General features: G+C 40.2%; 1 protein-coding gene across 6 annotated transcripts in view; it reads left to right on the top strand.

Annotated features, from left to right (window-relative positions):
- Positions 1 to 26,341, top strand: part of LOC126251682 (actin-binding LIM protein 2) — a 359,496-nt gene that overhangs the window by 256,793 nt on the left and 76,362 nt on the right. For 5 of the 6 annotated variants that reach the window (XM_049952267.1, XM_049952265.1, XM_049952264.1 and 2 more), the window contains 6 exons: positions 2,285 to 2,411; positions 4,276 to 4,369; positions 4,592 to 4,682; positions 8,593 to 8,756; positions 9,252 to 9,323; positions 11,095 to 11,287. In XM_049952267.1, coding sequence (XP_049808224.1) covers positions 2,285 to 2,411; positions 4,276 to 4,369; positions 4,592 to 4,682; positions 8,593 to 8,756; positions 9,252 to 9,323; positions 11,095 to 11,287 — 741 coding nt within the window. The remainder of the gene's footprint in view (positions 1 to 2,284; positions 2,412 to 4,275; positions 4,370 to 4,591; positions 4,683 to 8,592; positions 8,757 to 9,251; positions 9,324 to 11,094; positions 11,288 to 26,341) is intronic. The other variant, XM_049952266.1, reaches the window with a different exon arrangement.

Raw genomic sequence — 26,341 nt, 5'->3', positions numbered from 1 at the left:
ACCCTCTGCAGCCCACATTGTGCAACCCCTCAATCTGTTGCATAAAAAAGGGTGTGTTTTACAACTGGACTCCTTCCTGTGACTGTGCATTTACCCAATTGAAGACCATGCTGAAATCTTCCTCTTGCCTCACACTATTCTCTCTCAGTTGGCCGTTGGTTGTGGAAGCCGACACATCTGTCTATGGCATTGATGTGGTCTTGTTGCACAGGAATGGGAATGGCTCCAGGCAGCCTATAGCATACGCTTCAGAAACATTGACCCTTGCACAGCAAAACATTCCCAGATCAACAAGGAGGCATTGGAAATAATTTGCTATTAAAAAATTTCACGTCGACCATTTTAGGACACACTTCTCCCTAATCACAGGACACAAACCATTGGTGACTTTATTCAGGCTGCACTCCAGCCTCCCAGAACGAACAGTCCAATGCTTTCAGTGCTGGGCAGTGTTCCTGACTGCATAAGTTATACCATCTGGTACAAGCCCATGGCACAGTATTCCAATGCCAACTTGTTGTTATATCTATCCATTCACCCGAACCATATTTCAACCAACAGGAGATCCTCTGCTTCCACATCAATATTGTGCAGCAATGTATGTTGGACACATTTCCCATTATGGCTGCTCAGACCACTGCCACCATGTGCCAAGACCCAATCTCACAACATGTTCTCCACTATGTGACCCATGGCTTGCCAACTTACCTCACCTGCTGATTGGTGAAAGAGTTCAGCTCCCGCACTGACATTTCTCACAGGCTCTCTGTTATTGATAATGTCACTTTTGGACATTGAGACTGAAGTGCATCTGTTGGGCAGCCCAGCAGACTTGCACCAACAGGTGTAGAGCTTGCTGCACCTAGGACATTGGGGTATGTCCTGCTTGAAAGCACTAGCTCGCAGACGTGTGTTTGCTGGTGATCAACGGTGGCATCAAAGCAATGGTCTGTGTCTGCACAGCTTGTGCATGGCACCAAGCAGTGCCCCCACAATCTTTCACCCTCTAACCTACCCCTGCCTCCTTTGGGACTGCGTCCATCTCGATTTTGTGGGCCCACTTGGAATCACTGTGGTTGCTCATTGCAGATGCTTATTCAAAGTACCCATATGGTATACACATGCCATCTGTCACAACCAACGCCATTCTCACTGCCTTGAATCAGATTTTGGCCATTTAAGGGCTGCCTCGCACATTGGTCTCTGATAAGGGGCCGCAATTCACAGCATCTGCCTTCAAAGGTTTCAGCGAGGCCAATGGCATAAAACATATTTGCACCCCTCTATTCCATCCTTCCTTAAATGGTGAAGTGGAATGTTTCATTTGGACCTTTAAACAGGAAAAGAAAACCGCTGTGAATCCTCTGTCCCTGTTTTTGAGCAGTTACCAAACGACACTGATTAACAATCATTTCCCCACTGAGCTGCTCCATTGATGGCAAATGCAGACCTTGCATCATCTTCTGACACTGCCCCCCTTCAGTGATCTGCTTCTGTCCCTCCTAGTGTTACGGGCCTGGCATGGCACTGTAGGTTCGATCCCACATTCCTACTTAGGCTTGGACACCAGTAAAGGTGGTGAAGACTCATAGGTGGCAGGTTACATCTATCCAAACACAGGAGGTGCTCAGGCACCACTGTCTCAACAGCTTCAGCCTTGAGCGCAAGCATTGCATCTGCCACCATCTCTTCCACCACCATCTGGTAGCAGTGTGGCCCCACAACTGGAAACCGACAAGTCCACACTGTGAAGTGCTGCAGGTTGGGCAGTGGGCAGGGGAGCAGCACTTCACTGTCCGCCATCCCCACCATACTATCCCTCCCCCTCCTGCCCCAGCCTCCTCCTTTCCCCCACCGTGTTGCCACTTTCATCATGCACTGGCACTGCTGCTCTCGCAGTGTGGTTTCAGTTGCCTGAGACTGCAGTCCTGCGTGAGAGGTGTGTGTGTGTGTGTGTGTGTGTGTGTGTGTGTGTGAGAGAGAGAGAGAGAGAGAGAGAGAGAGAGAGAGAGAGAGAGAGAGAGAGAAAGGCCATTGGCCGAAAGTGTTGTGCCTGTCTGCGACTCAGCATCTCCGCTCATAATAGTGTTATATTCTTCTTTTAATATGTAATTGCATTATAGTCTCCTCAGTTTTTCTCGTGTTGGTTCAAGGAAAGCTGTTGTTTTGCAATCTTAAGCAACTTATAAAGCAGTTACAGTGAAAGTTTTATGATTATGTAGACATTATACAATAATAAAGCATTTCATGTTGTGTGTTTACACAGTTTGAATTTCTTGAACAGAATGTGCTGGATGTCAGGAGGAGCTGAAGGAAGGTCAAGCGCTAATTGCTCTGGAACGTCAGTGGCATATATGGTGCTTCAAATGCCGTACTTGTGATGCTGTTCTTCATGGGGAATACATGGGGAAGTAAGTACTGTTGTCTCGCATTTAATATATACTTATTCATCTTCAAAGCAGTATGATTTTTAGTCATGTTTTGTAGATGTGATCCAAATTCTATTTATTAATTGAGTAAATCTGTATGATAGGAGAAATCGGAGGGGACATTCGTCTAAACAGATTGCATTGTGAATTTTGTTCTGCAGTGAGAGGATCATTTTGAAAAATTTTGAGACTGCCGCCTAGATTGCTATCTTATTATTTAATTTCCAAGAAAGGTGGATGACAATTCTACCTATTGTCAGTAAGTCTAATAAGTTTCAGCTTGCTCAGTGTACTGTTTGAGGCACCAGTCTTCATTTGTTTTACTATATGTGTAAATTACACTGAGATAGGATTGCAGTTGAAATGGGAGCACTCTGACATAATGATATATTTATGTTTTAACTTTAGACTGGATGCAAATCAGTCTCTTAGCTGACCTTTGGTGAATCTTTGCCTGCCAAAGAAGCAGATTTTCAATACTTTAATGTGTTGAGTAATAAGAGAAACTTTCTTGAAGATGAAAGTCGAATCGGGTGACTGATAATGGCTGCTAAAGAAGAAAACAAGCTTTTAGTGTTGACAATATTTGAAGGGGATAACCACTGCACCTGTTAAACTGAGTGTTCTCTTGGGATTAGATATGTATCTATTTATAATATTCCCCATGGGACACTCTGGGTTAAAAAGACCTGTAATTGTTGGAAACTGTGTCTTCTAACCTCTGAGCAAAAAACACTACATATTCAAATCAAATTTTTCCATCATTTGATTGCAGTGATCAAGAAGAGCATGTAATATTGTAATTGATGGCGTAACTTAGCTGTAACAATTCAACACTGAAACAAGGTGGGAATCGTGCATTTCAACCTCTCTAGAAGAGGCGCACTAATAGGGGAAGGGGTTTATGGTGGCCACATCACTATGATTTTTATTTATTTATTTGTTCATCGATGGATCATCTCACAATGATAGGATTTGTCTTCATAATACATGAAAATAAATAGCTTCTTCATTTTTTAAATCACTAATAAAGGTTTTCATGCATACTGCAAATGTTGTTGAACTAATGTGTTTTGTTAATACTAGGCTGTGAGTTCTTTGACTGTATTTTTTATCTACCTGTAAACCCAAAAGCTTAAGACTATCTGCTTCTTGTACTTGATTGTTACACTATTTTGATAACTTCTGGAGTTCTGTGTGAAGTAGTGAAATGTGTGTATTGAGTCTTCTTAAAATGTAATGAACTTTGAACTGTATGTTGATGTTATCAAATATTTTAACAGCTGTCTTTTGAGTTAGAAGACTGGTGCTACATTTAATGTCTTTGCTTGTATCATCTGCAAAAAGGAAAAGTGTGCTAGCACAGAGTTTTTCCAAAGATTTTGTCTTTCCTGGTAGTTAATGTGCCATACACATATGGGAATGCTGTGTGTATATGGGAAAAAGTGAAGCTGCACCAGGGTTTGTATTACGCATGAAAGTATCAGTAAATAGGGTGCTGTCAATGGCATATAGGCAAATCACTGCCAGGCATGAGGAGCCTCTTCAAATCTGACCATGAGGACTGAATTCGCTGCAGAAATAGTTATGGTTCACATTTGAAATTTGGTTAGTAACTGAAATATTTAAAACAAAACTAAATGGGAATAATAATGATACTGATTTTATTGCCTATGCTGGAAGAAATGTTGCTACGATATGATGGCAATTATGATACTTGATTTATGTTACTGTCAGGTCAGTTTGTGTCGTTAAAATTTTTCACCCTGTGTTCACAGATAACTGTTGTTTGACAGTTACCTTCATTTAGTTTACATTACTTTCATTAACTGTTTTATGTTCTCAGAGATGGTGTTCCGTACTGTGAGAAAGATTATCAAAAGCAGTTTGGTGTTAAATGTGCGTACTGCAGCAGATACATATCAGGGAAAGTGCTGCAGGTAATTATTTTTTTACAGTATACTACTTGTATTATTTCTTACTGGAGTCTGTTGGAAAATTTGGGAAATGGAATAACATGAATGAACCTTGAACGAGGGCTTGTGTTCGGATAATTACATTGAATACATTTTTTATAATGTTAAATCAGTGTCAAAACAGCATAATAGTTTTTCTCTCTGAGTGTCAGATATTTATACGAGTTAATTGCTTCCATTTTCTAGGCTGGTGATAACCATCACTTCCATCCGACATGTGCTCGCTGCACAAAATGTGGTGATCCATTTGGAGATGGAGAAGAAATGTATTTGCAAGGTACTGTTTTGGATCATTGTAATTGTTTTGTTCAACGTTTTTAAGAAGTGCAAGAAGAGTAAAAATTGTGATGATATAAAACTAATTCAAATAGATTGATAGGGGATGCTTTCAGAATGACTGTTAAAACAGTAACAGCATGTTACAAAACCCAGTTCTAACCTGTGTATCATGTTTCTTTTCCCATTAATTTGTCAGGAAAAAAGTAGTAGTAATTCATTACACATTTAGCAAATAAGGTGAAATAAGTGGAAATACAAAAGATGTTCAACTTATGAGATAATGTAAAAATGAAATGTAACAAGGCTATCTCACATGAATAAGCAATGTACACCATTCTCTCTGATAAAACATCTTGTTCATTTTTATTTGAATAATTTGTGCAGTCACCATTCCCTCTCAGTATTTCTGCTCTGTGTGTTTTCCTCTGTATGTATAGTTGTTGTGAAGATACGTACATAATCAACTAGAGCATTTGCCTCCAGAGGACCAACCAATAATGGTCTGGTCCTCGATCCTTCATATTAGTGTCATAAACGTACTCAGTTGTCTGATTCTGAAATTAATTACTAATTTGAAGTAGTTATCTAAGAAAATGTGATTAATGATTCAGTTAAATAATTTAGGTTTAATAGCAAATTGAACATTACTAGGAGATTTAGTGGAAACAAAAAAGTTGAGAAATTTGTACTAATTTTTCTTCAGGAGAAGATCTAGGAATCTTACACTAAAATCAGAATTTACTGTTATGCTTAGGTTTTCCACTTGAGCTCATTAATGGATATTCTTCATTGTCATAGTAAGTCATCCATAACATATTGACTATCTCCACAGAGCTGCAGAGAGGTCTAAAGAGATCACTGTGCTTTAAGCAAGAACTTAAGTAAATCTTCATTAGATGAAAAGAAAAAGAAACATGGTGGTGGGGAAAGTGACTGTCACTTATTTATTGTAAAACTGTCAGTCAACATTTCCAAAGTTGAAGCAGTTGTCTGTACGTGAAGACATAGATCTGACATTGGCAATATACAGAATAATCAGAATGAGATTTTCACTCTGCAGCAGAGTGTACGCTGATATGAAACTTCCTGGCAGATTAAAACTGTTTGCCTGACTGAGACTCGAACTCGGGACGTTTACCTTTCATGGGAAAGTCTACCATCTGAGCTACCCAAGCACAACTCAAGACAGATGAGGTACTGGCAGAATTGAAGCTGTGAAGGCGGGTTGTGAGTTGTGCTTGGGTAGCTCAAATGGTAGAGCACTTGCCCGCGAAAGGCAAAGGTCCCAAGTTCGAGTCTCGGTCCGGCACACAGTTTTAATCTGTAAAGAAGTTTCATACAGAATAATGTTTGCAAATGAAACATGTATTTAGACCTTTAGAGAACTTTGAAGTGACACATCAGAGCATGGCAGTGTGAACCCAGAAGGCATTGGATGAGTTAGTAAAAACATTCTTTGGTTCTTCAAGAAGTATAAAATATGCACATCAGACTAGTTTCACAAGATTGTAACAGTGTAAACCTTTCAAGTTGGCAAAATATTGCCACTAGTGGCTTACTAATTTAGCTCCTGCTACCTCAACAACACATTTCCCAGGAGAAATAAATCGAGAAGCATTTGAGATGAGACATGAATATTGACCAAAAACTTGATGGAAAACTGCAACATAAACATGAAACTTTTGAGATACGCAAAAATAACAGACAGAAAAATAAATTTCCTGCCTAGCAAATAATTAAACAGAGACAATGATCAGTCTAAAAGTGTAAAGAACTTTTGTGACTGTTATGGATCAAACAAGTGATGGTGGGTGTAGACATTGTGAAGTTCAAAAAAGGAAGAAGCTGCTAGCATGGATAATATTCAACTAGAAGTCCTCAAATGTCCCCCTGTGCAGGAATATACATAATGTCTGGTCCAGCACAAATTTTCAGTGTTATTGTTCCATTATAAAGTTTATGGTTGTTCATATTCGCAATTGCGAATACATTTCATGCATGACATACTTTCTTGTTATGTAGATTCACAACTAGCAATCAAATGGAAAAAATGTATTTGTATCATGCTGCAAAACAAATACCTTATGCTCATCTACGGTAACTGATAACTGGAGAACCATAATGTTGTTATTGTCCCCTGCAAGATTGTTATATGGATATTGCTACACTGAACACTGCTGAAGATGTAGCGAGGAAGAGGAACTCAAAGGCATCTTCTTCAGTACAGGCGAGATAACCACACTTGGTAATTTATTGGAACAGCCGGTTCAATTCCAGTCATGGAACCAGCTGGTATGTGGATTTTGAGAATGCTTTTGACAGTGTCAAGAGGGACAACTACCGGCAAAGATGGAAGTTGAAGGAATCATGGAAAAGATCATAATTTTAATGAAAGAGGTACACGAGGGCCATCTGCAGGTCCGACAATGGATACAGAGGAAGTTACCAGTAACACTGCAATAAATCTAGAAGTGGAACTGGATTGCTGGATCTTCCAGATGCTCTTAAAAATTGTGTAATGTTGTAAACAAGATAACAACAGAAGTATAAGAGATAGATTTTTCAAGGAAACCTTTGAGATCTTGACTTTGCAGGTGACATTTGTGTTTTATCCAACATATTCCAAGAAATAGCTTTAAGTTGTTATCAGAGAAACATGGGCATTTGCTAATGCCAGAAAGACCAACGAACTGCAAAGAAAAAAAATACATACAGGGAATGAAATTATATTATTCGTAACTCCTAGTCATTCTGTTACCTTGGTAATGCAGTTACAGGGGGTGGAAGGACCACTATTTGTTGGGAATGCAGGAGCAGTACAGAGTAGATTATCTTCAATCAAAAAGATTCCCAACGATTAGTAATAAAAGGATATTTATTAAATATGAAGAAATACTCAACTTAAAAAAGATGCATCTTTTGTGAAATGTGCAGCACAATTAGACAATTACAAATCAGAAGTCCTTTAAAATATTAAAGGCCTGTCACTCTGCTTGTAAGTGATGCCTGCGTTGAGTCCAGATCTGGCCTATGATGCCTAAGTCTCAGAGACGATGGACAAACACTGCAGTTTGTAGACTCGGTGGTAACTGGAGACTGTTCACGGCCCGGTGCACTGAAGAGAACAGTTGGCTGTAGCTCAGTGCTCCGATATTTAATGAGGTGTCAACCAGGTGCTATTCACACACGTGATGACCATAGCTTAGCTGTTGCAGCCCCTGGTGGACCTCATATAGTTTGTACTGCCAACCCATACAGCTACTTTGCAACAAGTGTTTCTAGTGCAGCTTATCAATTGTGGTGTGGTACTCTCTTTAGTCATGAGTACAGTCACCACAGAGAGGACTTCACAAATACACCCAACAGACCTACAACCGCTATAGAAGCAGAGAACACTTATTAGAACAAAGTTAATTATCTTCCAGGTTCAGGGCCAGTTTAAATTTTTCTATGCCCACGAAACATGGAGAGCAACCAAGCAGTTACAGGGGGAAAGCAGAAATTATGAACTTCTATAAACAGATTTTTTGAGACTCTCATCAGTATGAGGTGGCTGTACCTCATATCAATGAAATGTCCATTCAGAGTACACTGACTGGCATCGTAATGGAATATTGAAGAGAGCATGGACAGTACAGACTATGTTTAGGAGAACAGTGATTAAGAAGGAGGTAAACAGTGGTAGGACATCGATAGATTTTGCTGCTGTTTTGCTGTGGAGTAAAATGATGAATTTACAACTTTACATTTTTGAATTTTTTTCAGTAAGCGGCTTATTTATTTAGTTTAATTTTATGTAGTGAAATTGCTAGTACTCTTTTTGCTAATTATTTTGCATTCAGATAATCATAATGACTATTATCTCTCTGTTTTTATGTTTTAAATTTAATACGGAATCCACCTTCTAGGTACTGCAATATGGCATCCTCGCTGCGGACCAGGGCCAACTGAAAATGGGGGTGCAGTCTTAAATGGTGCATTAGAAAATGGCCATTGCACTGACGGAGAATCGGGGAAAGAAGGAGGACGTGAATTTGATCACATGAGCAGCTCAGCTGTCAGTGAGATGCAGGCAAGAAATTGGCATTCTTTGGTTTAAAAGAGAATCCTACATGTTTTATTTGGAGTAGAAGAACAGAAGTAGTTGATGTAGTAAATGCATGATTTATTTGTCAGATTCCTTCCTTTTCTGTGTTTTTGTTTGTTTGTGATAAAACAAATTGCCTAAGGCTTATGTTACATTCACTTGTGATAATTTTTTAAGATAAATCATTCTAACAATTATACACAAGCAGTAGTCATTCAATTAGTAGTAACTGTCCAAACATTTCCTTTAAGCACGTGATATTTTTGATTTACTTAATTGTCTGTGATAATTATATAAATAACTTGCACTGTTTTTTATCTTACATAAAAGATTTTTAGTTTTCCATTGTTTTTGCATGTTTGTTTTGTTAGCATGATTTCATGTGTAGAATTTGTTGGCATGCCTGTCATTTAAAAGCATTTAGCTTTGCAAAAAAGAAATTTATTTCTTAACCTTTGGTGTGATTATTTGGTTTTGCAGTTTTCGCTGCGTTCCCGCACGCCTAGCCTTAATGGCTCATTATATAGCCCTTATAATAGCTTATCGAGGAAGGTTAGTATAGGTGTAAACTTTTATGTGTTACTTTACTAGTAAGTATTGAAATTAAGTAGTCACTTTCTACAGTGTGGAGATTAGAGTATGAAATCTGTAATGCTCATTCAGAGAGAGAGAGAGAGAGAGAGAGAGAGAGAGAGAGAGAGAGAGAGAGAGGGTGCACTTGTGCCTTTTTTGTTTAAAATGTGCAATTGGTTAAAGTGTGTTTTAAATCACATTAATTGTGTAACAAGTATTTTTGTAATATGAGCATTAGCCGTACACCATTACCTTTCATATCTACCTGCACAAGGCTAAGAAATACTCGATACTGTGTGTCTCACTGTCTCATTTTTGAATTCCTGTGTGTTTCATGTATGTGGATGCATGTTTGTGTCTCTCACACCTCCCTCCAGCATTCTTATTACTGTATCAAAGGCTTCATTTTCTTAAGATATGACATACTGTGTAATTAGGAGGTCAATATGTGGAGACGGGGTGGGGTGATATTTGATAGCAGTTGCTTGTTATGAAATGAACCTGTTGTGACAAACGTTATATGTACACATCAATTTATCTAATTTTTCCGTTTCTTTTTGCTCATATAGTCAGAGAAGGAGAAAACTCGAGGGGGGGGGGGGGGCAGCTAATAAAATGATATACTGAATTGTTGCAATACTACATAAAGAGAATACCACAGACTTCAGCTTGTTTAACGTACTGACCTATTGTATATACCTAAAGTTTTAGTTCATGTTGAGGTGTTCTTTGTTCAGTTTCTTATGATGATCCTGTGATAGTACATTGTAATGGCAGTGTCACACAACAGACTAGATTTTTCAGTCCAAACATACACAATTAATGGTACAGTTTTCAGAAGTAGTAATGTGTCTGGTGGGTTCCAGTACAAGAACTGAACTGTGATTTTTACGTGTGAAATCCATTGCGTGCTGCAGGTGACCATTGTTTGTTCCCTGTGTTTTTGATCATCCCTGTAATTTGTTTGAACAGTTCTAGTTATTTGTTAGAAAACAATAAATGCACGAAAAGATCAGCTGTGAGGAGCTAGGTAATGGGGAAAGTAGCACTTTATTTCCTGATGGATAATCTTAGTAATAAAAGTTTTAAAAGAATATGATAGTGATGTGTGGCTTAATGTGTACTGAGATATCTTTGAGTACACTGCATGATTCTATCACACACATTTCTTCCAGAGAAGTACCAACTGTAATTAATGTAGACTTCACCATCATAAGTGTCTTCTTAAATCCAGGTATCATCCGGAATATACTTTGAAATGAGGAATTCACATTTATTATTGGGCTCAGCTGTAGGAAAATCTATGGTACTTACATTTAATTTTTCATCTGACCTCTCTGTTTTTAATTAAATCGACATTGACTTGTTAAATTCTATTTCTTCCTCTCTTCTTTTCAAGTTCTCTACTCTGATACTAATACTCATTTTCTAGTTAAGTTTTATTTAGTCTGTAACATTGTACTTGTGATCTGATATCATCATATGCCTCATAATTATAACCACTCTTTTAAGTTGCTTCTAGTTGGTATAGTTATTGGAAAACTAATGTGTGTCAGTACTATAGCTTGTGACAGATTTTGTGTGCATTTTGGCATTTCCCGTTAATCTTTTTTTTGGGGAGGGGGGGACGGGGGGGGGAGAAGCTACCACTATATGCATGACTTAAGAATAAACTTTTAAACAAAAATATATATTAATTTCCTTATTGCTACTAAGTTTTCCTTATGTATACAATTTTTGTTTATTTCAGTATTCAGGGGGTTACCACAGGACAGGAAGCCCAGGTCTTATTCTGAGAGAATACAAAAGTAACCAGTATGATGACATAAGCAGGATTTATACCTACAGCTACCTGACGGAAGAACCCTCTCTGGGATACCTTAGACGACCCATTGATCCATATGACAAACCGCCAACTTCACCACATTTTCATCGTCCATCTTGTAAGTTGAAGTATCATTGTTTAATCTTTTTGAATATTACAGTGATTTGTTTCATGGGATGAAGTTTGTAGATGAACTTTTTAACAAAATGCAATTGCTGTCGAACTATTTGAATGTTGTACTTCTCGTATGCTGTAAAATGCGTGCTGTTGTTAATTTTGTTGGTTATCGGCATTATTACACTTTATCCTGGATATGTGATAGAACTAAGAGTGGATGGTCACAGATGTGCATCTCAGAAAATGTAACCTGCATATACTGGAGAACATCTGTACCAGTTTAAAGTATTACAAACCTTGTTGGGCACTGTGGACATCACTTCATGCAGGTCATTGCTATTACCATTTTTGTTGTAGCAGAGAGAATGCAAACGTCATTTGCATTGAAAAAAATTGCTATCAGTAAAAAGTTTATGGAATTCACTGCTTGCTTTTAATTGCCACTGTATTTGCATAAGTTGTGCAGTAAAGTCAAGCTAAGGTACTTTTGCTGATTTCAAAATATTGCTGTTGTGATCTTCAACGCGAAGACCTCTATGCTAGTCTGTTCTGTGCAAGCCTTGTCATCTCTACAACCTACATACATTTGAACCCACTTGCTGTAGTTAAACCATAGTCTCCTTTTCCCCACACTACTCCCAGTCACCAAATTGATGATTCTTTGATAACACTGGATGTGTCTGACCAACCGTTCCCTTCTTTTAGTTAAAATAAGCCATAAATTTCTTTTCTTCCCAATTCGATTCCGTGCCACTTCATTAGTTCATTGCTCTACTCTGGGGAAAGAGACACAGAAAGATCATTGTGCACGTGACATTGGTCAAGTTGATTTTGATGTTAGCACTACATGCCGTCCGGACCTGAAATAAGATACATGCAAGCACCAAGTCGATGGACTATCTCACCTTGCGCCCACCTTTGCTGCTGCTAAATATCATGTAAAACACAATATCATGCAGTGCAAAGCGATACTTGCGGCCTTCCTTCGGTGCCAGATTCTGAGGTGGGTGGAGCAGGTGGAGCGGTGGCCATGAAGCAGTTCCACTGGTAATGGTTCATCTCATGGGTGCAAAAGATAGGAGGCGAGAAACAGTTGCAATGCTTGATCCTTGATGTGTGTGGAGTGAAGTTTGGCCATCTGCTGCTTGAAGATTCTGATAAAACGTTCTGCTTGGCCATTTGACTGTGGATGCAATGGAGCACTAGTTAGATACTGTATGCCATTGCATTCACAGTATGTCATTGCATTCACAGAATGTCTCAAATTCATTTGACTTGAACTAAGGGCTGTTGTCTGACACTATGACTCCAGGTAAACCTTTGAGGCAAAAAATACAGGACAATAGCTGAATTGTGCTTTGTGACGTCGAGTTCATTGGTACAGCAAAGGGAATCTTGCTGTACGAGTCAACTACAATAAACCGATGAGAGTTCCAGAAAGGTCCCAGAAAGTCTATGTGCGCCAGTTGCCATGGTGATTGCAACTTAGGACAAGCAGAGAATTTTTGTAGTGGAGCGGACTGATTTTCCACACATGCGTGACTCTGTGACGTCATCTGCCCTATTTGGGTGTCCATACCCTGCCAAGTACAGTGTCGACGCTCCAACTGTTTCGTACGAACAATCCCCCAGTGTCCTTGGTGAAGTAACTGCAACACTTCTTTTTGCAGAGCTTCTAGGATCAACACATGTGACTGTCCACTGTCATTTTGAACAAGAATCACACCTTCCTGTAGCATAGTGAGGCTATGCTGATGCGCAAAGTACCGGCATACTGCAGAGTTCTTTGTACTATGCAAGGAACGAGGCCAGGATGTGCGAATATATGTTAGCAAAATGTTCAAATATGAGTCAGCTTCTGTGGCCTGTGCAATTGTCCAATAGTTCACCAGAAACAATTGAAGCAATTCAGAATCCTGAGCATTGATGTGACAACAAGATGCAACAGAAGTGCCAAAGTCTGTATCAGGGCCAATTGGAAGACGTGGAAGTGCGTCCGCGTTATCATGTTGAGCCGTTGGACAATATACAATCTCGTACTGGTATTTGAGACAACAACAAGGCCCATCTTAACAATTTTTGGGCAGTTCGAACAGGAAGTGGTTTCGTTGGATGAAACAAGTACTGCAAAGGCTTGTGATCTGTTACTGGGAAGAACTTTCTGCCATACAAATAGTGTTGGAATTTGGTGACACCATACACAATAGCCAAAGCCTCTTTCTCAATTTGTGAATAGTTACACTGAGCTCTGGACAACACTTTTGATGTGAAAGATATATTCCCTACTTTATCACCAATTCTGTGTGAAAGCACTGCACTGATTCTGTAAGAGGAAGCATCAACTTGCAATACAACTGGTTTGACAGGATCAAAGTGAACTAGGCATCAATCACTGAGCATTGCATCTTTAAGTTTTTGAAAAGCTACTTGACACTCATCTGTCCAACTGAAATTTTCACACGTTTCCCACAAAGAAGCAAATGAACAAAAAGTTTGTGGGCCTGACGTATCACTGATGAAACTGCATGCTTGCTACTAGTTTTGCTAACACCTGTCACAGACTTTGAATATACTGCATTAACGACATGGACCTTGTGACTAGATTTTTGTGAGTGGGCTGTATTCATATGTTTGTTCTGGTGCAAAGATATGGACTGTACATGTCCTTTCTTGCCACAAGCGTGACACTGAGCATGTTGGGAGGGGCAGTCTCGGCGTTTGTGCCACCTAAATCGTACTGATCTAGTAGTTGCACTACCTGTTGAAATGATGGATCGGACTGTTACAGAACCTGTTCTCTGAGTTTGACATAAGGTATATTGTACATGATCGTATCATGCAACATAACATCTGAATATAAAGCACCACAAGCACATCTGAATTTGAACTTACTCGTCATACCCTTCAAATCTGTGACCCACTAGCAATAAGTTTGTTCTGATCATTTTTTACAATTAAAGAATTGATGCATAGCTGCTACCACATTCACTTGTTGGCCATAATAGTTAGTTAGCAAATCCACAACCTTTACACACGAAAGTTCACTTGGAATGGCGTTAGGGAATAACTTCTGAGTTAATCGGAACACCGCAATTCCTACCATTGAGGGAAAGTAGTGGCTTTTCACAGTACCCGGTACATTGTGAACTATGACTTGGGCTACAAATTGTTGCAACCACTCGAGCCATTCCTCTTTGTTTTCTTGAAACTGGTGAAAAGAAGGTATAGACGTAGGTGTTTCTGTAGGTGGTGCTTGTTCCGTCGGCTCGCAGCATTAGCCAGTGGCTGCTGCACCGTGTTGAGCAGTGTAGACAGTTGCTGAGTCTGGAACTGGAACATCTGCATTAGCCGTGTTGCATCTAACACTGGCAGCTGTGCCACCTGAGCAGGGGATGCGATGGAATGAAATGAAATGAAATGAAATGTAATGTTGTGTCGTGTAACTAGGGCCTCCCGTCGGGTAGACAGGTCGCCTGGTGCAGTTGATGCCACTTCGGTGACTTGCATGTTGATGATAATGCTGATGATGACGACAACACAATACCCAGTCCGAGTGGAGAAATTCTCCGACCCAGCTGGGAATCGAACCCAGACCCCTCAGCATGACAGTCTGTCACACTGACCACTCAGCTATTGGGGGGGGGGGGGGGCGGCGTTAGAAAGGGTGGGCATTTTGGAAGAGAGAAATGCAAGAAACAGACAAGGAAAGCAAGAAAATTTCTGCAACGCCCACCTGAAAACACTGATTAGGAAAAGAGGCTGTTAAAGCAAGTAAATGCCCCTGCAAAGTAAAGACAAGAGAAAGTTAAGGCGCCAGCAAAACACAAAAGAAAATTCCATGGCCGCAAGTTGATGAGTTTTTCTTATAACTCATCGCCAATGTTGGATCCTGCCCGCTCATTTAATATAGGGTGTCTAGGAAGACAACATTCAAGCAACTCTTATTAATTTAGTTTATTACAGTAACTGAATTGACAATACTTAACTTTTTCTTTTTCATAATGAAGTGTCGCAAGCAATTGGCGACATGCAAATTATCAGTGTCCTTCGATGTATACAATATCCATGCAAGCAATTGATATAGGATAACAAGTCGTAGCTAAACAGTTAGGATGATCGCTCATCTTCTAGTGTGGCTCTCCTAGTACCCGTCATCTAATGCGGTTGAGACTAGCTGGAGTGACGCTTATGTTCTCTTCATATAGGTGCTGCTCCTGTTGTGGTGTCATCTTAGTTAGCATTCTATTGGCTGACGTTGTCTCACAGCCTTCTCTGCTGTATCATTCAGGCCGACGTGCCAGCGCTTGATGTTACTCGGAACACTTTGTCGTCCAAATAACAAAACTCATCAGTTATATTTAGAGTCATATTTCCTATTACAATTTCTTCAGCATCATCTGATTTAATTGAACTACATTCCATTACCCGTGTTGTACTCTAGTCGATTTTCACCTTGTGAACTCTTTTTCAAGATACTGCCCCTTCTGTTCAACTGCTCTTTGATTATTAGATTAGATTCAGTTTTCATTCCATAGTCCCAAAAAATGAGATGATTCTCGTGGGTGTGGAAAGTATAAAACAAAACATTTTAATATAATACTTACTACCCTGATCATTTGTCAGGAGATAGTTGAAATATGTTAATACAATGCTGTAAACTGGAACAGCTAATGTTTACAGAATTAACACGCTGTCAGAATGAAACACTGTTATGCGCTATTAATAAATTTATCATACACAAAAAAACCTAATCTTGACTGTTGTGACAAAGTGTTGTCAAAACTGAAATCTAACCGATATTTTTACTTAAGCTGGCTTAACTCTCTGTTAAGATATTCATCTATGGAGTAGGAGGAGTTGCCTATCAAAAAGTCTTTCAAACTCTGTTCAAACCAAGCTTTTTCTGAAACCAAGTTTTTTATGGTTGCTGATAATTTATCGAAAATGTGTGTTAGGCGCTTAAGCAATTCTGTTGTATGCCCTTCCCAACAGAATTTATTATTGAGTTGTAATCCCAGAAATTTAACACTGTCAATCTCTTCGATCTGCATGTCTTCATATGTTATACTCATACTGGAAGGAAATCTCGTACAGGTTCTGAGCTGCATATAGTGGGTCTTCTCAAAGTGAATTAGTTTTAAACCACTTATTAATGTAAGTGAAAATTTGATTAGCAGCTATTTCTAAGTCTGTACTAGACTTGCTACTTACTGCAATGCTTGTATCATCTGCAGATGAAACAAACTTATCATCTGGCAATGTAACAGATGAGAGGTCATTAATGTATACAAGTAAAAGCAATGGACCCAAAGCAATGGCGAGGAACACCACATGTAATTAATTCCCAGTCAGATGAAGACTGAGTGCTTACTGCACAGGTATTTCACGACGACAGCACTTCAGGGAAAATGATTTTCAAAAGTGGAGGCAACCGTATTAATGAATGCTTTGTACTTTCCATTTGAGTCAGATGTATTGTAAACATCTATCCAGTTCGTGTCTTTGAGCAATTTACTGAATTTCTCAACTTTTGACTTATTTATTACCTTCCTGTACTCAGATTTAATAGATTTTTTATCCTGACAAGTTTCAACATTTAACACAAGATGCTGCATGTCATGATCAGATAGCCCATTTACTATTGGTTTTGTGATATGACTTTTTTCCCTGCATTTGTCTAGTCCTTTGCTATTTCTGATAGAATTAAAATGTCATTGGCAGCTCTGAAAGTTTCAGTTTCATTTTCATTTCGCTAAACATCAGTTTTCTTTCCAAATGTCTCATAGATTACCTGCCCTGGTTGCTAAGTGTATAGATTTAATATCATTTGGGATATGCTACAATCCTGTGTCGCTCCCTTTTCAACTACTGCTTCCTCTTCAAGTCCCTCCTGATTTTTGTACAAGTTATAAATAACCTTTTGCCCCCCCCCCTCCTCCCCCACCATATTTCGTCCCTGTCATCTTTATAATTTGCAAGAGTCTTTTCCAGTCACTATTGTCAAAATCTTTGGTCTAAATGTACAAATGCTAAAAACATTGCTATGTCCTAAGTCGTGGGGTCAGTGATATTGTGTGAGTTCCTATATTTCTCTAGAATCCAAGGTTGGCGTCTACAAGTTTTTTCTTTAAGGTGACCTTGTAAAATACAGCAACACAACAGTGCTGGAAGCTGGACTTGTTGATGTTTTCAATCGGCCAGACCTTTCCATATGCACATTCTGAACAGTACCATCAGCTTCCGGAATGCAACAAATTGTTGTACATGGTGGTGGCTGACTTCTGTACACATTGTACCATTGCCGTCTTACCTTCATCATGTTTTCGTACTTCCAGTACCACTTTAATATAGCCTTGTGTTGCTCAAATGACAATCTTACCTAATTTATTGCTGAGAAAACTGTGGACTATGTACCCTGCAGAATTGCAATGATATGTCATTTTGTTTCAAAGATATTAACTATTAGAGAGTGTCTACATATTTATGGACCCCTCTGTATTAATCTGTTTTGTTTACTTGACAGAAAATAAGTGAACTAATGCTACAATGACTGTTGATTGACTCCATTTAGTTCTCAACATTAAAGGCTGTTTCAGCATGGGGGCTTAAATAAGCAGTGGCCTGTAGCACTGAAAGTGTGACAAATTCCATTCAAAATGTTTTCAGTTACTCTGAAAACTTTGTTGCTGAAGGCACTTTTGATTTTCAGTCATTATGTATTGCATTGTATTGTTTGCCACCCCAAATGGAATACTTACTGCTCCATAATCCATGCATTTTGTAAGAATGGATCCACATCTCCTTCTAAATTGCTGATACATATATCACTGTCTGGACATGACACGCAAATACTCAGACTGTATTCTCTCAGTACTTGAGAATGAGAGCACTTCGTGACTTATGACAAAAATTACACACAGCTTCAAAGGTATACAGAACTTTTCCCAGCTGACCTCCACTGAAATGATGAAAGAAAAAATGTTTTATCACGTGCTACATTTTCGTTATTCATGCAATAGAACTACCACATTAGGCATGGCATTTTAATTTATTGCTTCTTTGGTACTAACTGTTCACAACACATTTTGGAAACAGTATTCAAACATATCACTAAATGTACCTATGAATTACGTTATTGTATGACACTCAGTTCAGTAGATATGAAGTCATAAACGGTGAGCTCTGTGGAAACAGAACAATGGGGCAAAATTTGCTAGAGATACGGGTGAAATATGTGTGCAAATACTTGTGAAATATGTGAAATGTACGTATATGAGCGAAGCCACAGGTGAAAAGCTCATCCTAAACCAATGATGGATTTCAACCAAACTTGGGCGCATGCCACTTACTAGTTGGAAAGAAATACATTTGTGGTTAAGAACTGGCAGCCTCGTAGTGGTGTGGTGGTGATAAAATGGTGATGTACAGAGAGACAGGGGAGTAGGAGATGACAGAGAAAGGGGGGAGGAGGAGATAGATTAATGGAACATGATAATACTCGTCATATAGCGGAGATGCTGAGTCGCAGATAGGCACAAATAAAGAATTTCACAAAGCTTTTGGCCAGTAAGGCCTTTGTCAAGTAAGGCCTTTGTCAACAATAGATCACACACACACACACACACACACACACACACACACACACACACTCGCAGCTCAGACACATGATTGTAGTGTCAGGCAGCTGAAACCACACTGCGAGCAGCAACACCAGTGCATGATGGGAGTGACGACAGGGTGGAGAAAAGGGGGAGGCTGAGGCAGGGAGGGGTGGCGGACAGTGAAGTGCTGCTGGTTAGCGGAGGGGGGGGGGGAGAGACAAGTAGGGGGGGGGGGGAATAATGGAAAAAGAGAGAAGTAAAAAGAATGGATGTGATGGTGGAATGACGGCTGTGTAGTGCTGGAATGGTAACAAGGGAGGGGCCAGATAGGTGAGGGCAGTGACTAACAAAGGTTGAGGCCAGGAGGGTTATGGGAACAGGAGGTATTGGAGGGAAAGTTCCCACCTGCGTAATTCAGAAAAGCTGGTGTTGGTGGGAAGAATCCATTTGGCACAGGCTGTGAAGCAGTTATTGAAATGACAGACATCATATTTGGCAGTGTGCTCAGCAACAGGATGATCCAATTGTTTCTTGGCCACAGTTTGTCAGTGGCCATTCATGCGGACAGACAGCTTGTTGGTTGTCACGACACATAGAATGCAACACAGTGGTTGCAGCTTAGCTTGTAGATTACATGACTGGTTTCACAGGTAGCCCTGCCTTTGATGGGATAGGTGGTGTTTGTGACCGGACTGGAGTAGATGTTGGTGGGGAGGATGTATGGGACAGATTTTGCATCTAGGTCTATTACAGGGTTATGAGACATGTGGTAAGGGGGTTGGAAGCAGGGGCTGTGTAAGGATGGATGAGTATTGTGTAGGTTTGGTGGACGGTGGAATACCATTGTGGGAGGGATGGGAAGTATAGTGGGCAGGACATTTTTCATTTTAGGGCATGACGAGAAGTAGTTGAAACCCTGGTGGAGAATGTAATTAAGTTGCTCCAGTCGTGGGTGGTAATGAGTTAAGAGGGGACTGCTCCTCTGTGGCTGGATGGTGAGACTTGGGGAGGTGGTGTGGGAGACGGTAAGATGAGGTACAAAAACAAATCTCCCATGCCTTATCTTTCCAGTCTCATCTTTCTCACACACCATATAGTAAAAAAAAGAGAGATAGCATTTTGGCCAGAACTGTCAGACCAAGTAAGCAGTTGTGAATCTCGGCCTGTACGTCAGGAGGTAACAGATAATGTTGAAGAAGAGGTGCATCGATTGTTAGCACCAATCTCCAACACTGCTCAAATGCACTATGAAGAATGGACTTGGTCAACTTGGACTTTGTTACAACACTCAAACAATAACCTAGATTCGATCAATTCAGGTACAACAAACTTCCCCATCAAGTATAGTGCCCCACAAAATAACAGATATTTGGAGAATGGAGAACAACACACCAGTAATGTTTTCGGTGTGGAGTCACTGGATGCGTTGTATGCTACTGCAAAGAAAGGTGACAAGTGTTTGACGACTATTACTTCACAAGACATAAACCACCACAGCAGTCAACTGCAGACAATTATAGTTAAGCTCTAGGGCAAAGCCCATCAGTATACCCTGGACAGGATTGTTTCCCAACAAACTATAGCCATTCCTATCACTGTTCAGTGATAACAGCCACTCACTCAGCCATGAAAGTCAGGAAAATGAAGTGAGATGACCGTCCATGGAGATGAAGCCGCCCGAGATGAAAATCCTTCGTGGATGACAATCACAAAACTGTCAGGAAATGCCATTGAAGTCATAATCAGCAGCAAACCTGTCTGGGCACTATTCAGCCATGGGGCTTCCGTTTTTCTAATGTCAAATGCTTATCATCACCAACTAAAGGAGACTGTGTTCTGTGATATAAAAACAATTGTGCTGTAAGTCGCAAATGAGAAACAAGTCCATCAAGTAGGAACATGATTGCAAGAATAACTATCAGTGACAGAACCCAACCCTTCAGATTCGTCTTTTTAACAGAGTGTAATCGTAATGTTGTTCTTAAGATGGGCCTTCTTGTAGGCATCACAAGAAGTCGTAGACTGTGGAAGATCAGAGCTCCATATTGACTAAGCTATTAACGAAGATTGTCGTGGGTGGTTATATGCCGTGAAGACATTGTTAGCCCACTGTCATCAATAAGACAAGTTCCAGTCATCAATTTTGATGCTCAGTTAAACTGATGGTTTTGTTAATTACAAAATGCTGCTCAGGCTAACAGTAGAAATCTACATACCAGTGACAATCATAAGTATTGTAGTTGGTCAATGAGAACTTCGGATCATGAACTGTTATGAGCAGCCACAACTCATCCTTAAAGTTATGTGTATAGGACAGCAAAGTACTGTCGATGAAGCATCATGCCCTGCTACCACTGCAGACAATGTGGGAGAGGACACTACTATAGAACTGTCAATAGGATCTGGTCTGACTGAGAAACAATGTTGGCAGGTGTCAGCCATGTGCAACAATTTTGGATGCTTTCAAATCTGAAGTGGAGAAACGACCGACCAAGCAGCCCATGATAAAACATCATATCAATACAGGGGATAATCCACCAATTAGCAAACGCTCGTATAGGGTGCGGCTGGCTGATTGATGGATAACCCAAGAGGAAGTGGGGAAGGTGCTACAAGATGATGACATTGAACCTTCAGAGTGTCTTGGCTCCGCTCCTGCGACCCTTGTGAAGTCGTAGTGTGGCACATGATGTTTCTATGTTGATTAATGATGACTGAACAAAATCACAAAATGACATCATACACCCATAGCCGCACATTGATCACCACATTGATCACACCCTATGCTCCTTGAAAGGAGCAAAATATTTCTCAACTGTGGACGTGCAGGCAGACTACTGCCAAATCGTGATTGACTGGGAATAAACTGCTTTGATAACACTGGACAATCTCTAAGAGTTCAAAATTATATGGTTTGGACTCTGAATTCTCCGGCCATCTTCAAATGCACGATGGACAACCTTCTTTGAAGCCATAAAAGAACAAGGTATGTTTACCATCTGGGTGATATTGTCATTTTTTCTGATACATTTGAAGTGCGCCTAAATCACCTGACAGTAATGTTAAAATGTGTACAGTAGGCAAGCCGGTTCCTGAATAGGAAAAAAAATATCATTTCGCTGCTCAGGAAATAAAACTCGTGGGTCACTAGTGAATGATGATGTGAGTCCATCCTGCTCCAGAGAAAATGAGAATAGTCATAGATTTTCCAACTGTTTGACACATTCATGATGTGAGGAGTTTTCTCAGAATCATTTGTACCACCAGTGATTCATAAAGGACGTTATACCAAGGCATGTCCCTCGCAAGAACTACTGCAGGGAGACGCCGAATTTTCTTGTAATGAGTTGCAAGAAAGGTCTTTCTTATCCTCCTTGAGGAGGTACGGACATCTTCTCCACTATTAATATTGTATGATGAGTTTCAGTATAGGTAAAGTTCTAGTGCAGATTCAGGAAAGTCCTGAAAAGATGATAGCTTATGCTTCCACAGTAACCTCTTAAGTCCCAGTGGGACTACTGCACAATTGGGAAAGAATTCCTTGCAATTGTTTGGGCCATCAACAGTTCTGACAATATTTATAAGGTGCGTGCAAAAAGAGATGATATGTAAGCCATTACCTATGGAAGATGGTGTGGTCCCTATAAGAGCACTAAGATCCCAAACTCGTTGCTGAATGGACATCGGTGCCCTCGTGATGAAAGAATGAGCACACGTGTCCACTAGCCAGCCACTGCACACACACCAATGCTGGAAACAGAGAAATGGAGGTTTCAAAAGAAGAGCAATGCATTGTAGTGCCTTTCATTACTGTGGAAAGAGTGTGGGGAATGGAAGTTCATTGAAGAATGGTACAAGTGTTCTGAGAGCACTGCATGTTTGTTGTGATTTCAAAGCTCTGTTCGACCTCTGGGGCAATAGCTGCCACCATAACTCACCAGTCTTCAGTAATGAGGGCACCCACCTGCTGGACAATGGTATGAATAATGCGGTATGGCATTCCAGATTGTACACCATCGACCAACATCTGTTATTCCTTGAATTGCTTGTGACATACCTTGGCCCTTGCAATGGGAAAGCTCTTTGTACACTTGCATCATTCTTTGATGAATTTCCATTCTCCACATTCCTTCCGTTGTCAGGAAGACTACTTTTCTCTGTTTCAACACTACTGAGTGCAGTGGATGGTTGACATATGCACATGTTCACTCTGTTGTTAAGTGAGTGAGTATGCCCATGTACCTCTAGTGGTGAGTTTGTGGCCACAGCACTCTTGCAGGGACCCACTTTTTTCCATGGGCAATGGCATTATGATCCTTTTGGCAGTTTTCATTTTGCAGCCTCCAGCTCATTTCTTTTTTAATGACCCTTATATTTAGCAAACCGTTCACCATTACAACAGACCACCATTCTCAATGCTGGCTGACTAGCCTTGAAGGATCTGTAAGGGTGACTGGCGAGGTGAGCACTGATGCTTCAGGAGTAGATCACAGCAGTGGGGATGAAATCTCAGTCATCACTGCATTAAATACATTTCTACTGAACAGAGGGAAGATCCAGTGTTGTTGAAAACCATAGAGCCATGAAGAATGAGGAACTGACCAAAGGAGAATTCCAGTTAATAAATGGAACAGTGTGTAAGAGGAACTATGATCCAGTGGGGCAGAAATAGTTGCTCGTCATCCCAGCTCATGAATGGCCAACCCTCCTGAAGTTTCTCCGCAACACTGCAACATCTGGTCAGCTGTGATATGTGAACAGGCTAGACAGTATCAGCCATAGGTAACATTGGCCAGATCTCTACTGACCTGTCAGACACTGTGTGTCTCACTGTAAGTAATGGCAGTGATGGAAGGACATGCCGCAGTTGCCTGCGGAGCATGTGGTACCAGTTCCACCTGCAAGAGCGCCTTTCTACACTATTGGAATCAACTTCTTGTTGAGGTTTCTAAAGTTGACAAATGTGAGTTGACGTGTAATAGTCTGTGCTGACTACCTTACCAGCTCCACTGCTACCAACGCTGTGCTCCATGAATTACAAGTTCCTCTTAGAAAACATCAATTTGAAGCACAGAGCACCCCTTGTCATGATCTCTGATCATGGAAAAGTTTCCCAGTCGAGACTTGTATTAGAGGTAATTTCACATTGCAATATCACCCAAAGGATGACAAACCCCTACCATCCACAGAAAAATGGCTTTACAGGAAGTTTTATTATGACATTGGCAGATTTGTTTTCAGTGTCCACTCCTGTCAAATAGAAAGATTAGTATATAATACTGCCCACTACAACTTTCATTTACAACACCGTTGTTTATGCTCCGCAGTTGCGAAGCCAAAACAACAGTGAATACACTTTTCCATTCCAGCTACCATATGCTCAGAATGACTTTGTGGAACACCAAATCACCAGGACCGAAGAATCAACACATCTGGTTCATATATAGAATGTGAACATCCAGGAGAAAGCTGGAGAGTACAGTAATGCCAAATGTTGGTCAGTGAGATGTATCACCTACCAAGTACTCAATTCTACTCTTCTTCTCACGGAGATGTAGAAGGTTGGGCCATACAAATTACCAGTCAAGACAGTAGTCAAATTAAAGCTGCTGCTTGAAACTTTGTAAGTACACTGTCTCAGTCAGATGCTTTCTTGATGTCACATGAGAAAATCAGAGGGTGATTATTGCATACATACTACCTCTTGGGCAGCATTTCACTGACCAACATTTAGCACTACTGTACTCTCTAGCTTTCTCCTGGGTGTGCAGGTTTTACATCTCTACAGAAAGTTACTAAAGTACTACTTTGTGCTGCATGCTGTGTGGGGTATGGTTAGCATAACTGGTTGGCTTGCTGCGAGTCGTGAATTCAAACCCAATCACCATCAGTTATCTGTTATTTATCATTCATCATTTCTGGAAGTTTTTTTTTATGTTAGTAATGTTTGTATATTGTATAATATTCAGTCTTTGTATAAACAGTAGCAGTCTCAGTCCAGGACTTGAGTTCAGTTCTCTTCTCTTCTGGTTATATATTGATGCCAGTAACAAGTGTGCTTTAGTGCTAACTGTTGTACTTGGTTCGCGATCCTGCTTTTGGATTTGAACTTGATTGTGATTACTATGTGGCAGTGTGTTGGATCTGATGACAGTAAATAGACCGGACTTATTTGAGCATGACCCCATTTTGAAACTGGTATCAGTGACCATGAGTTAGTTGTAGCAACTATGATTGCTACAGTTTGGAAAGTAGGAGATGAGGTACTGGCAGAAGTAAGGCTATGAGGGCAGGTTGTGAACTGTGCTTTGGTAGCTCAGTTGGTTGAGCACTTGCTCATGAAGGCCAAGTTTCAGATTCTTCGTCCAGCACACAGTTTTAATCAACCAGGCAGTTTCATGATTACTAGAATAAAAGTGCACAAAGGACAGAGTGCTGTATCTCAAGATAGATTAAAACATCTAGCTGCAGACAAGAGCATGTAGAACTGTGATGTGAGTTTAAAAGAATTGTTGTCCATGCACTGGTTATAAATGTATGTATTAGAACAGTTTGTGGTGGGAAGACATTATCAGGAGTCTCTCACAAAACTCAAAGAAATTGTAGTTACATGTAAAGATTGTCAGTGGCACCAAAGTTAGTATTCAGACACTCATAGATGCCACATGAACTAAAGTTATACCACAGTTTAATTCATGCACCTTTGCAAAAATGAGTGACATAAATGTTAGTGTTATTGTCACTGAGAAACATCTGAAGTCGCGAAAATTGAATAGAACTCCAGGACTCGATGGAATCCCTGCCAGACTCTATGAAGAATTTGTGGCTGAATTAGCCCTTCATTAATCACATAATATACTGTAGACCCTCTGAACATAAAGAGGAGGGGGGGGGGGGTCGGTCCATGGCCCCCTAGTTGGAAGAAAGCACACGTCACATCCATCTATAAGAAGGGCAGCAGAAGTGGTCCACAAATCTGCTATCAAATATTCTCAGCATCCATTTGTTGTAGAAGTGTAGTGGATATTCCGAGCTCAAATGTAATGAAGTACCTCACGCTGAATGTTATCCTTCATGCCAACCAGCATGCGACACCCAACTTGTTATTTTCTCATGTGACATCAATGAAAGATGTGGATCAAGGCAGTCAGGTAGATGCAGTGATCCTTGGCATCCAAAAAAGCATTCACCTCAGAATAATATCTACACTTTAAATAATAAGTGTGATGGTATTGGGTACTGAGCAAAATTTATGAGAGGATCAGGGATTTTTTTGATAGGATGAACTTGTGAAGTCTACATGTTATATTAAATGACTGGAGTCATCAACAGAAGCAGAAGTAACTTTATGCATGCCCAAGGGGAAGTTCACACACGCGCACACACACACACACACACACACACACACACACACACACACACACACACACACACACACACACAAATATTCAGTC

The sequence above is a fragment of the Schistocerca nitens genome, chromosome 4, assembly GCF_023898315.1.
Source record: "Schistocerca nitens isolate TAMUIC-IGC-003100 chromosome 4, iqSchNite1.1, whole genome shotgun sequence".
In the NCBI taxonomy this organism is placed as follows: Eukaryota; Metazoa; Arthropoda; class Insecta; order Orthoptera; family Acrididae; genus Schistocerca; species Schistocerca nitens.
Note: the sequence above shows the minus strand (reverse complement) of the source record. Positions and strands in the feature narration are given on the sequence as shown.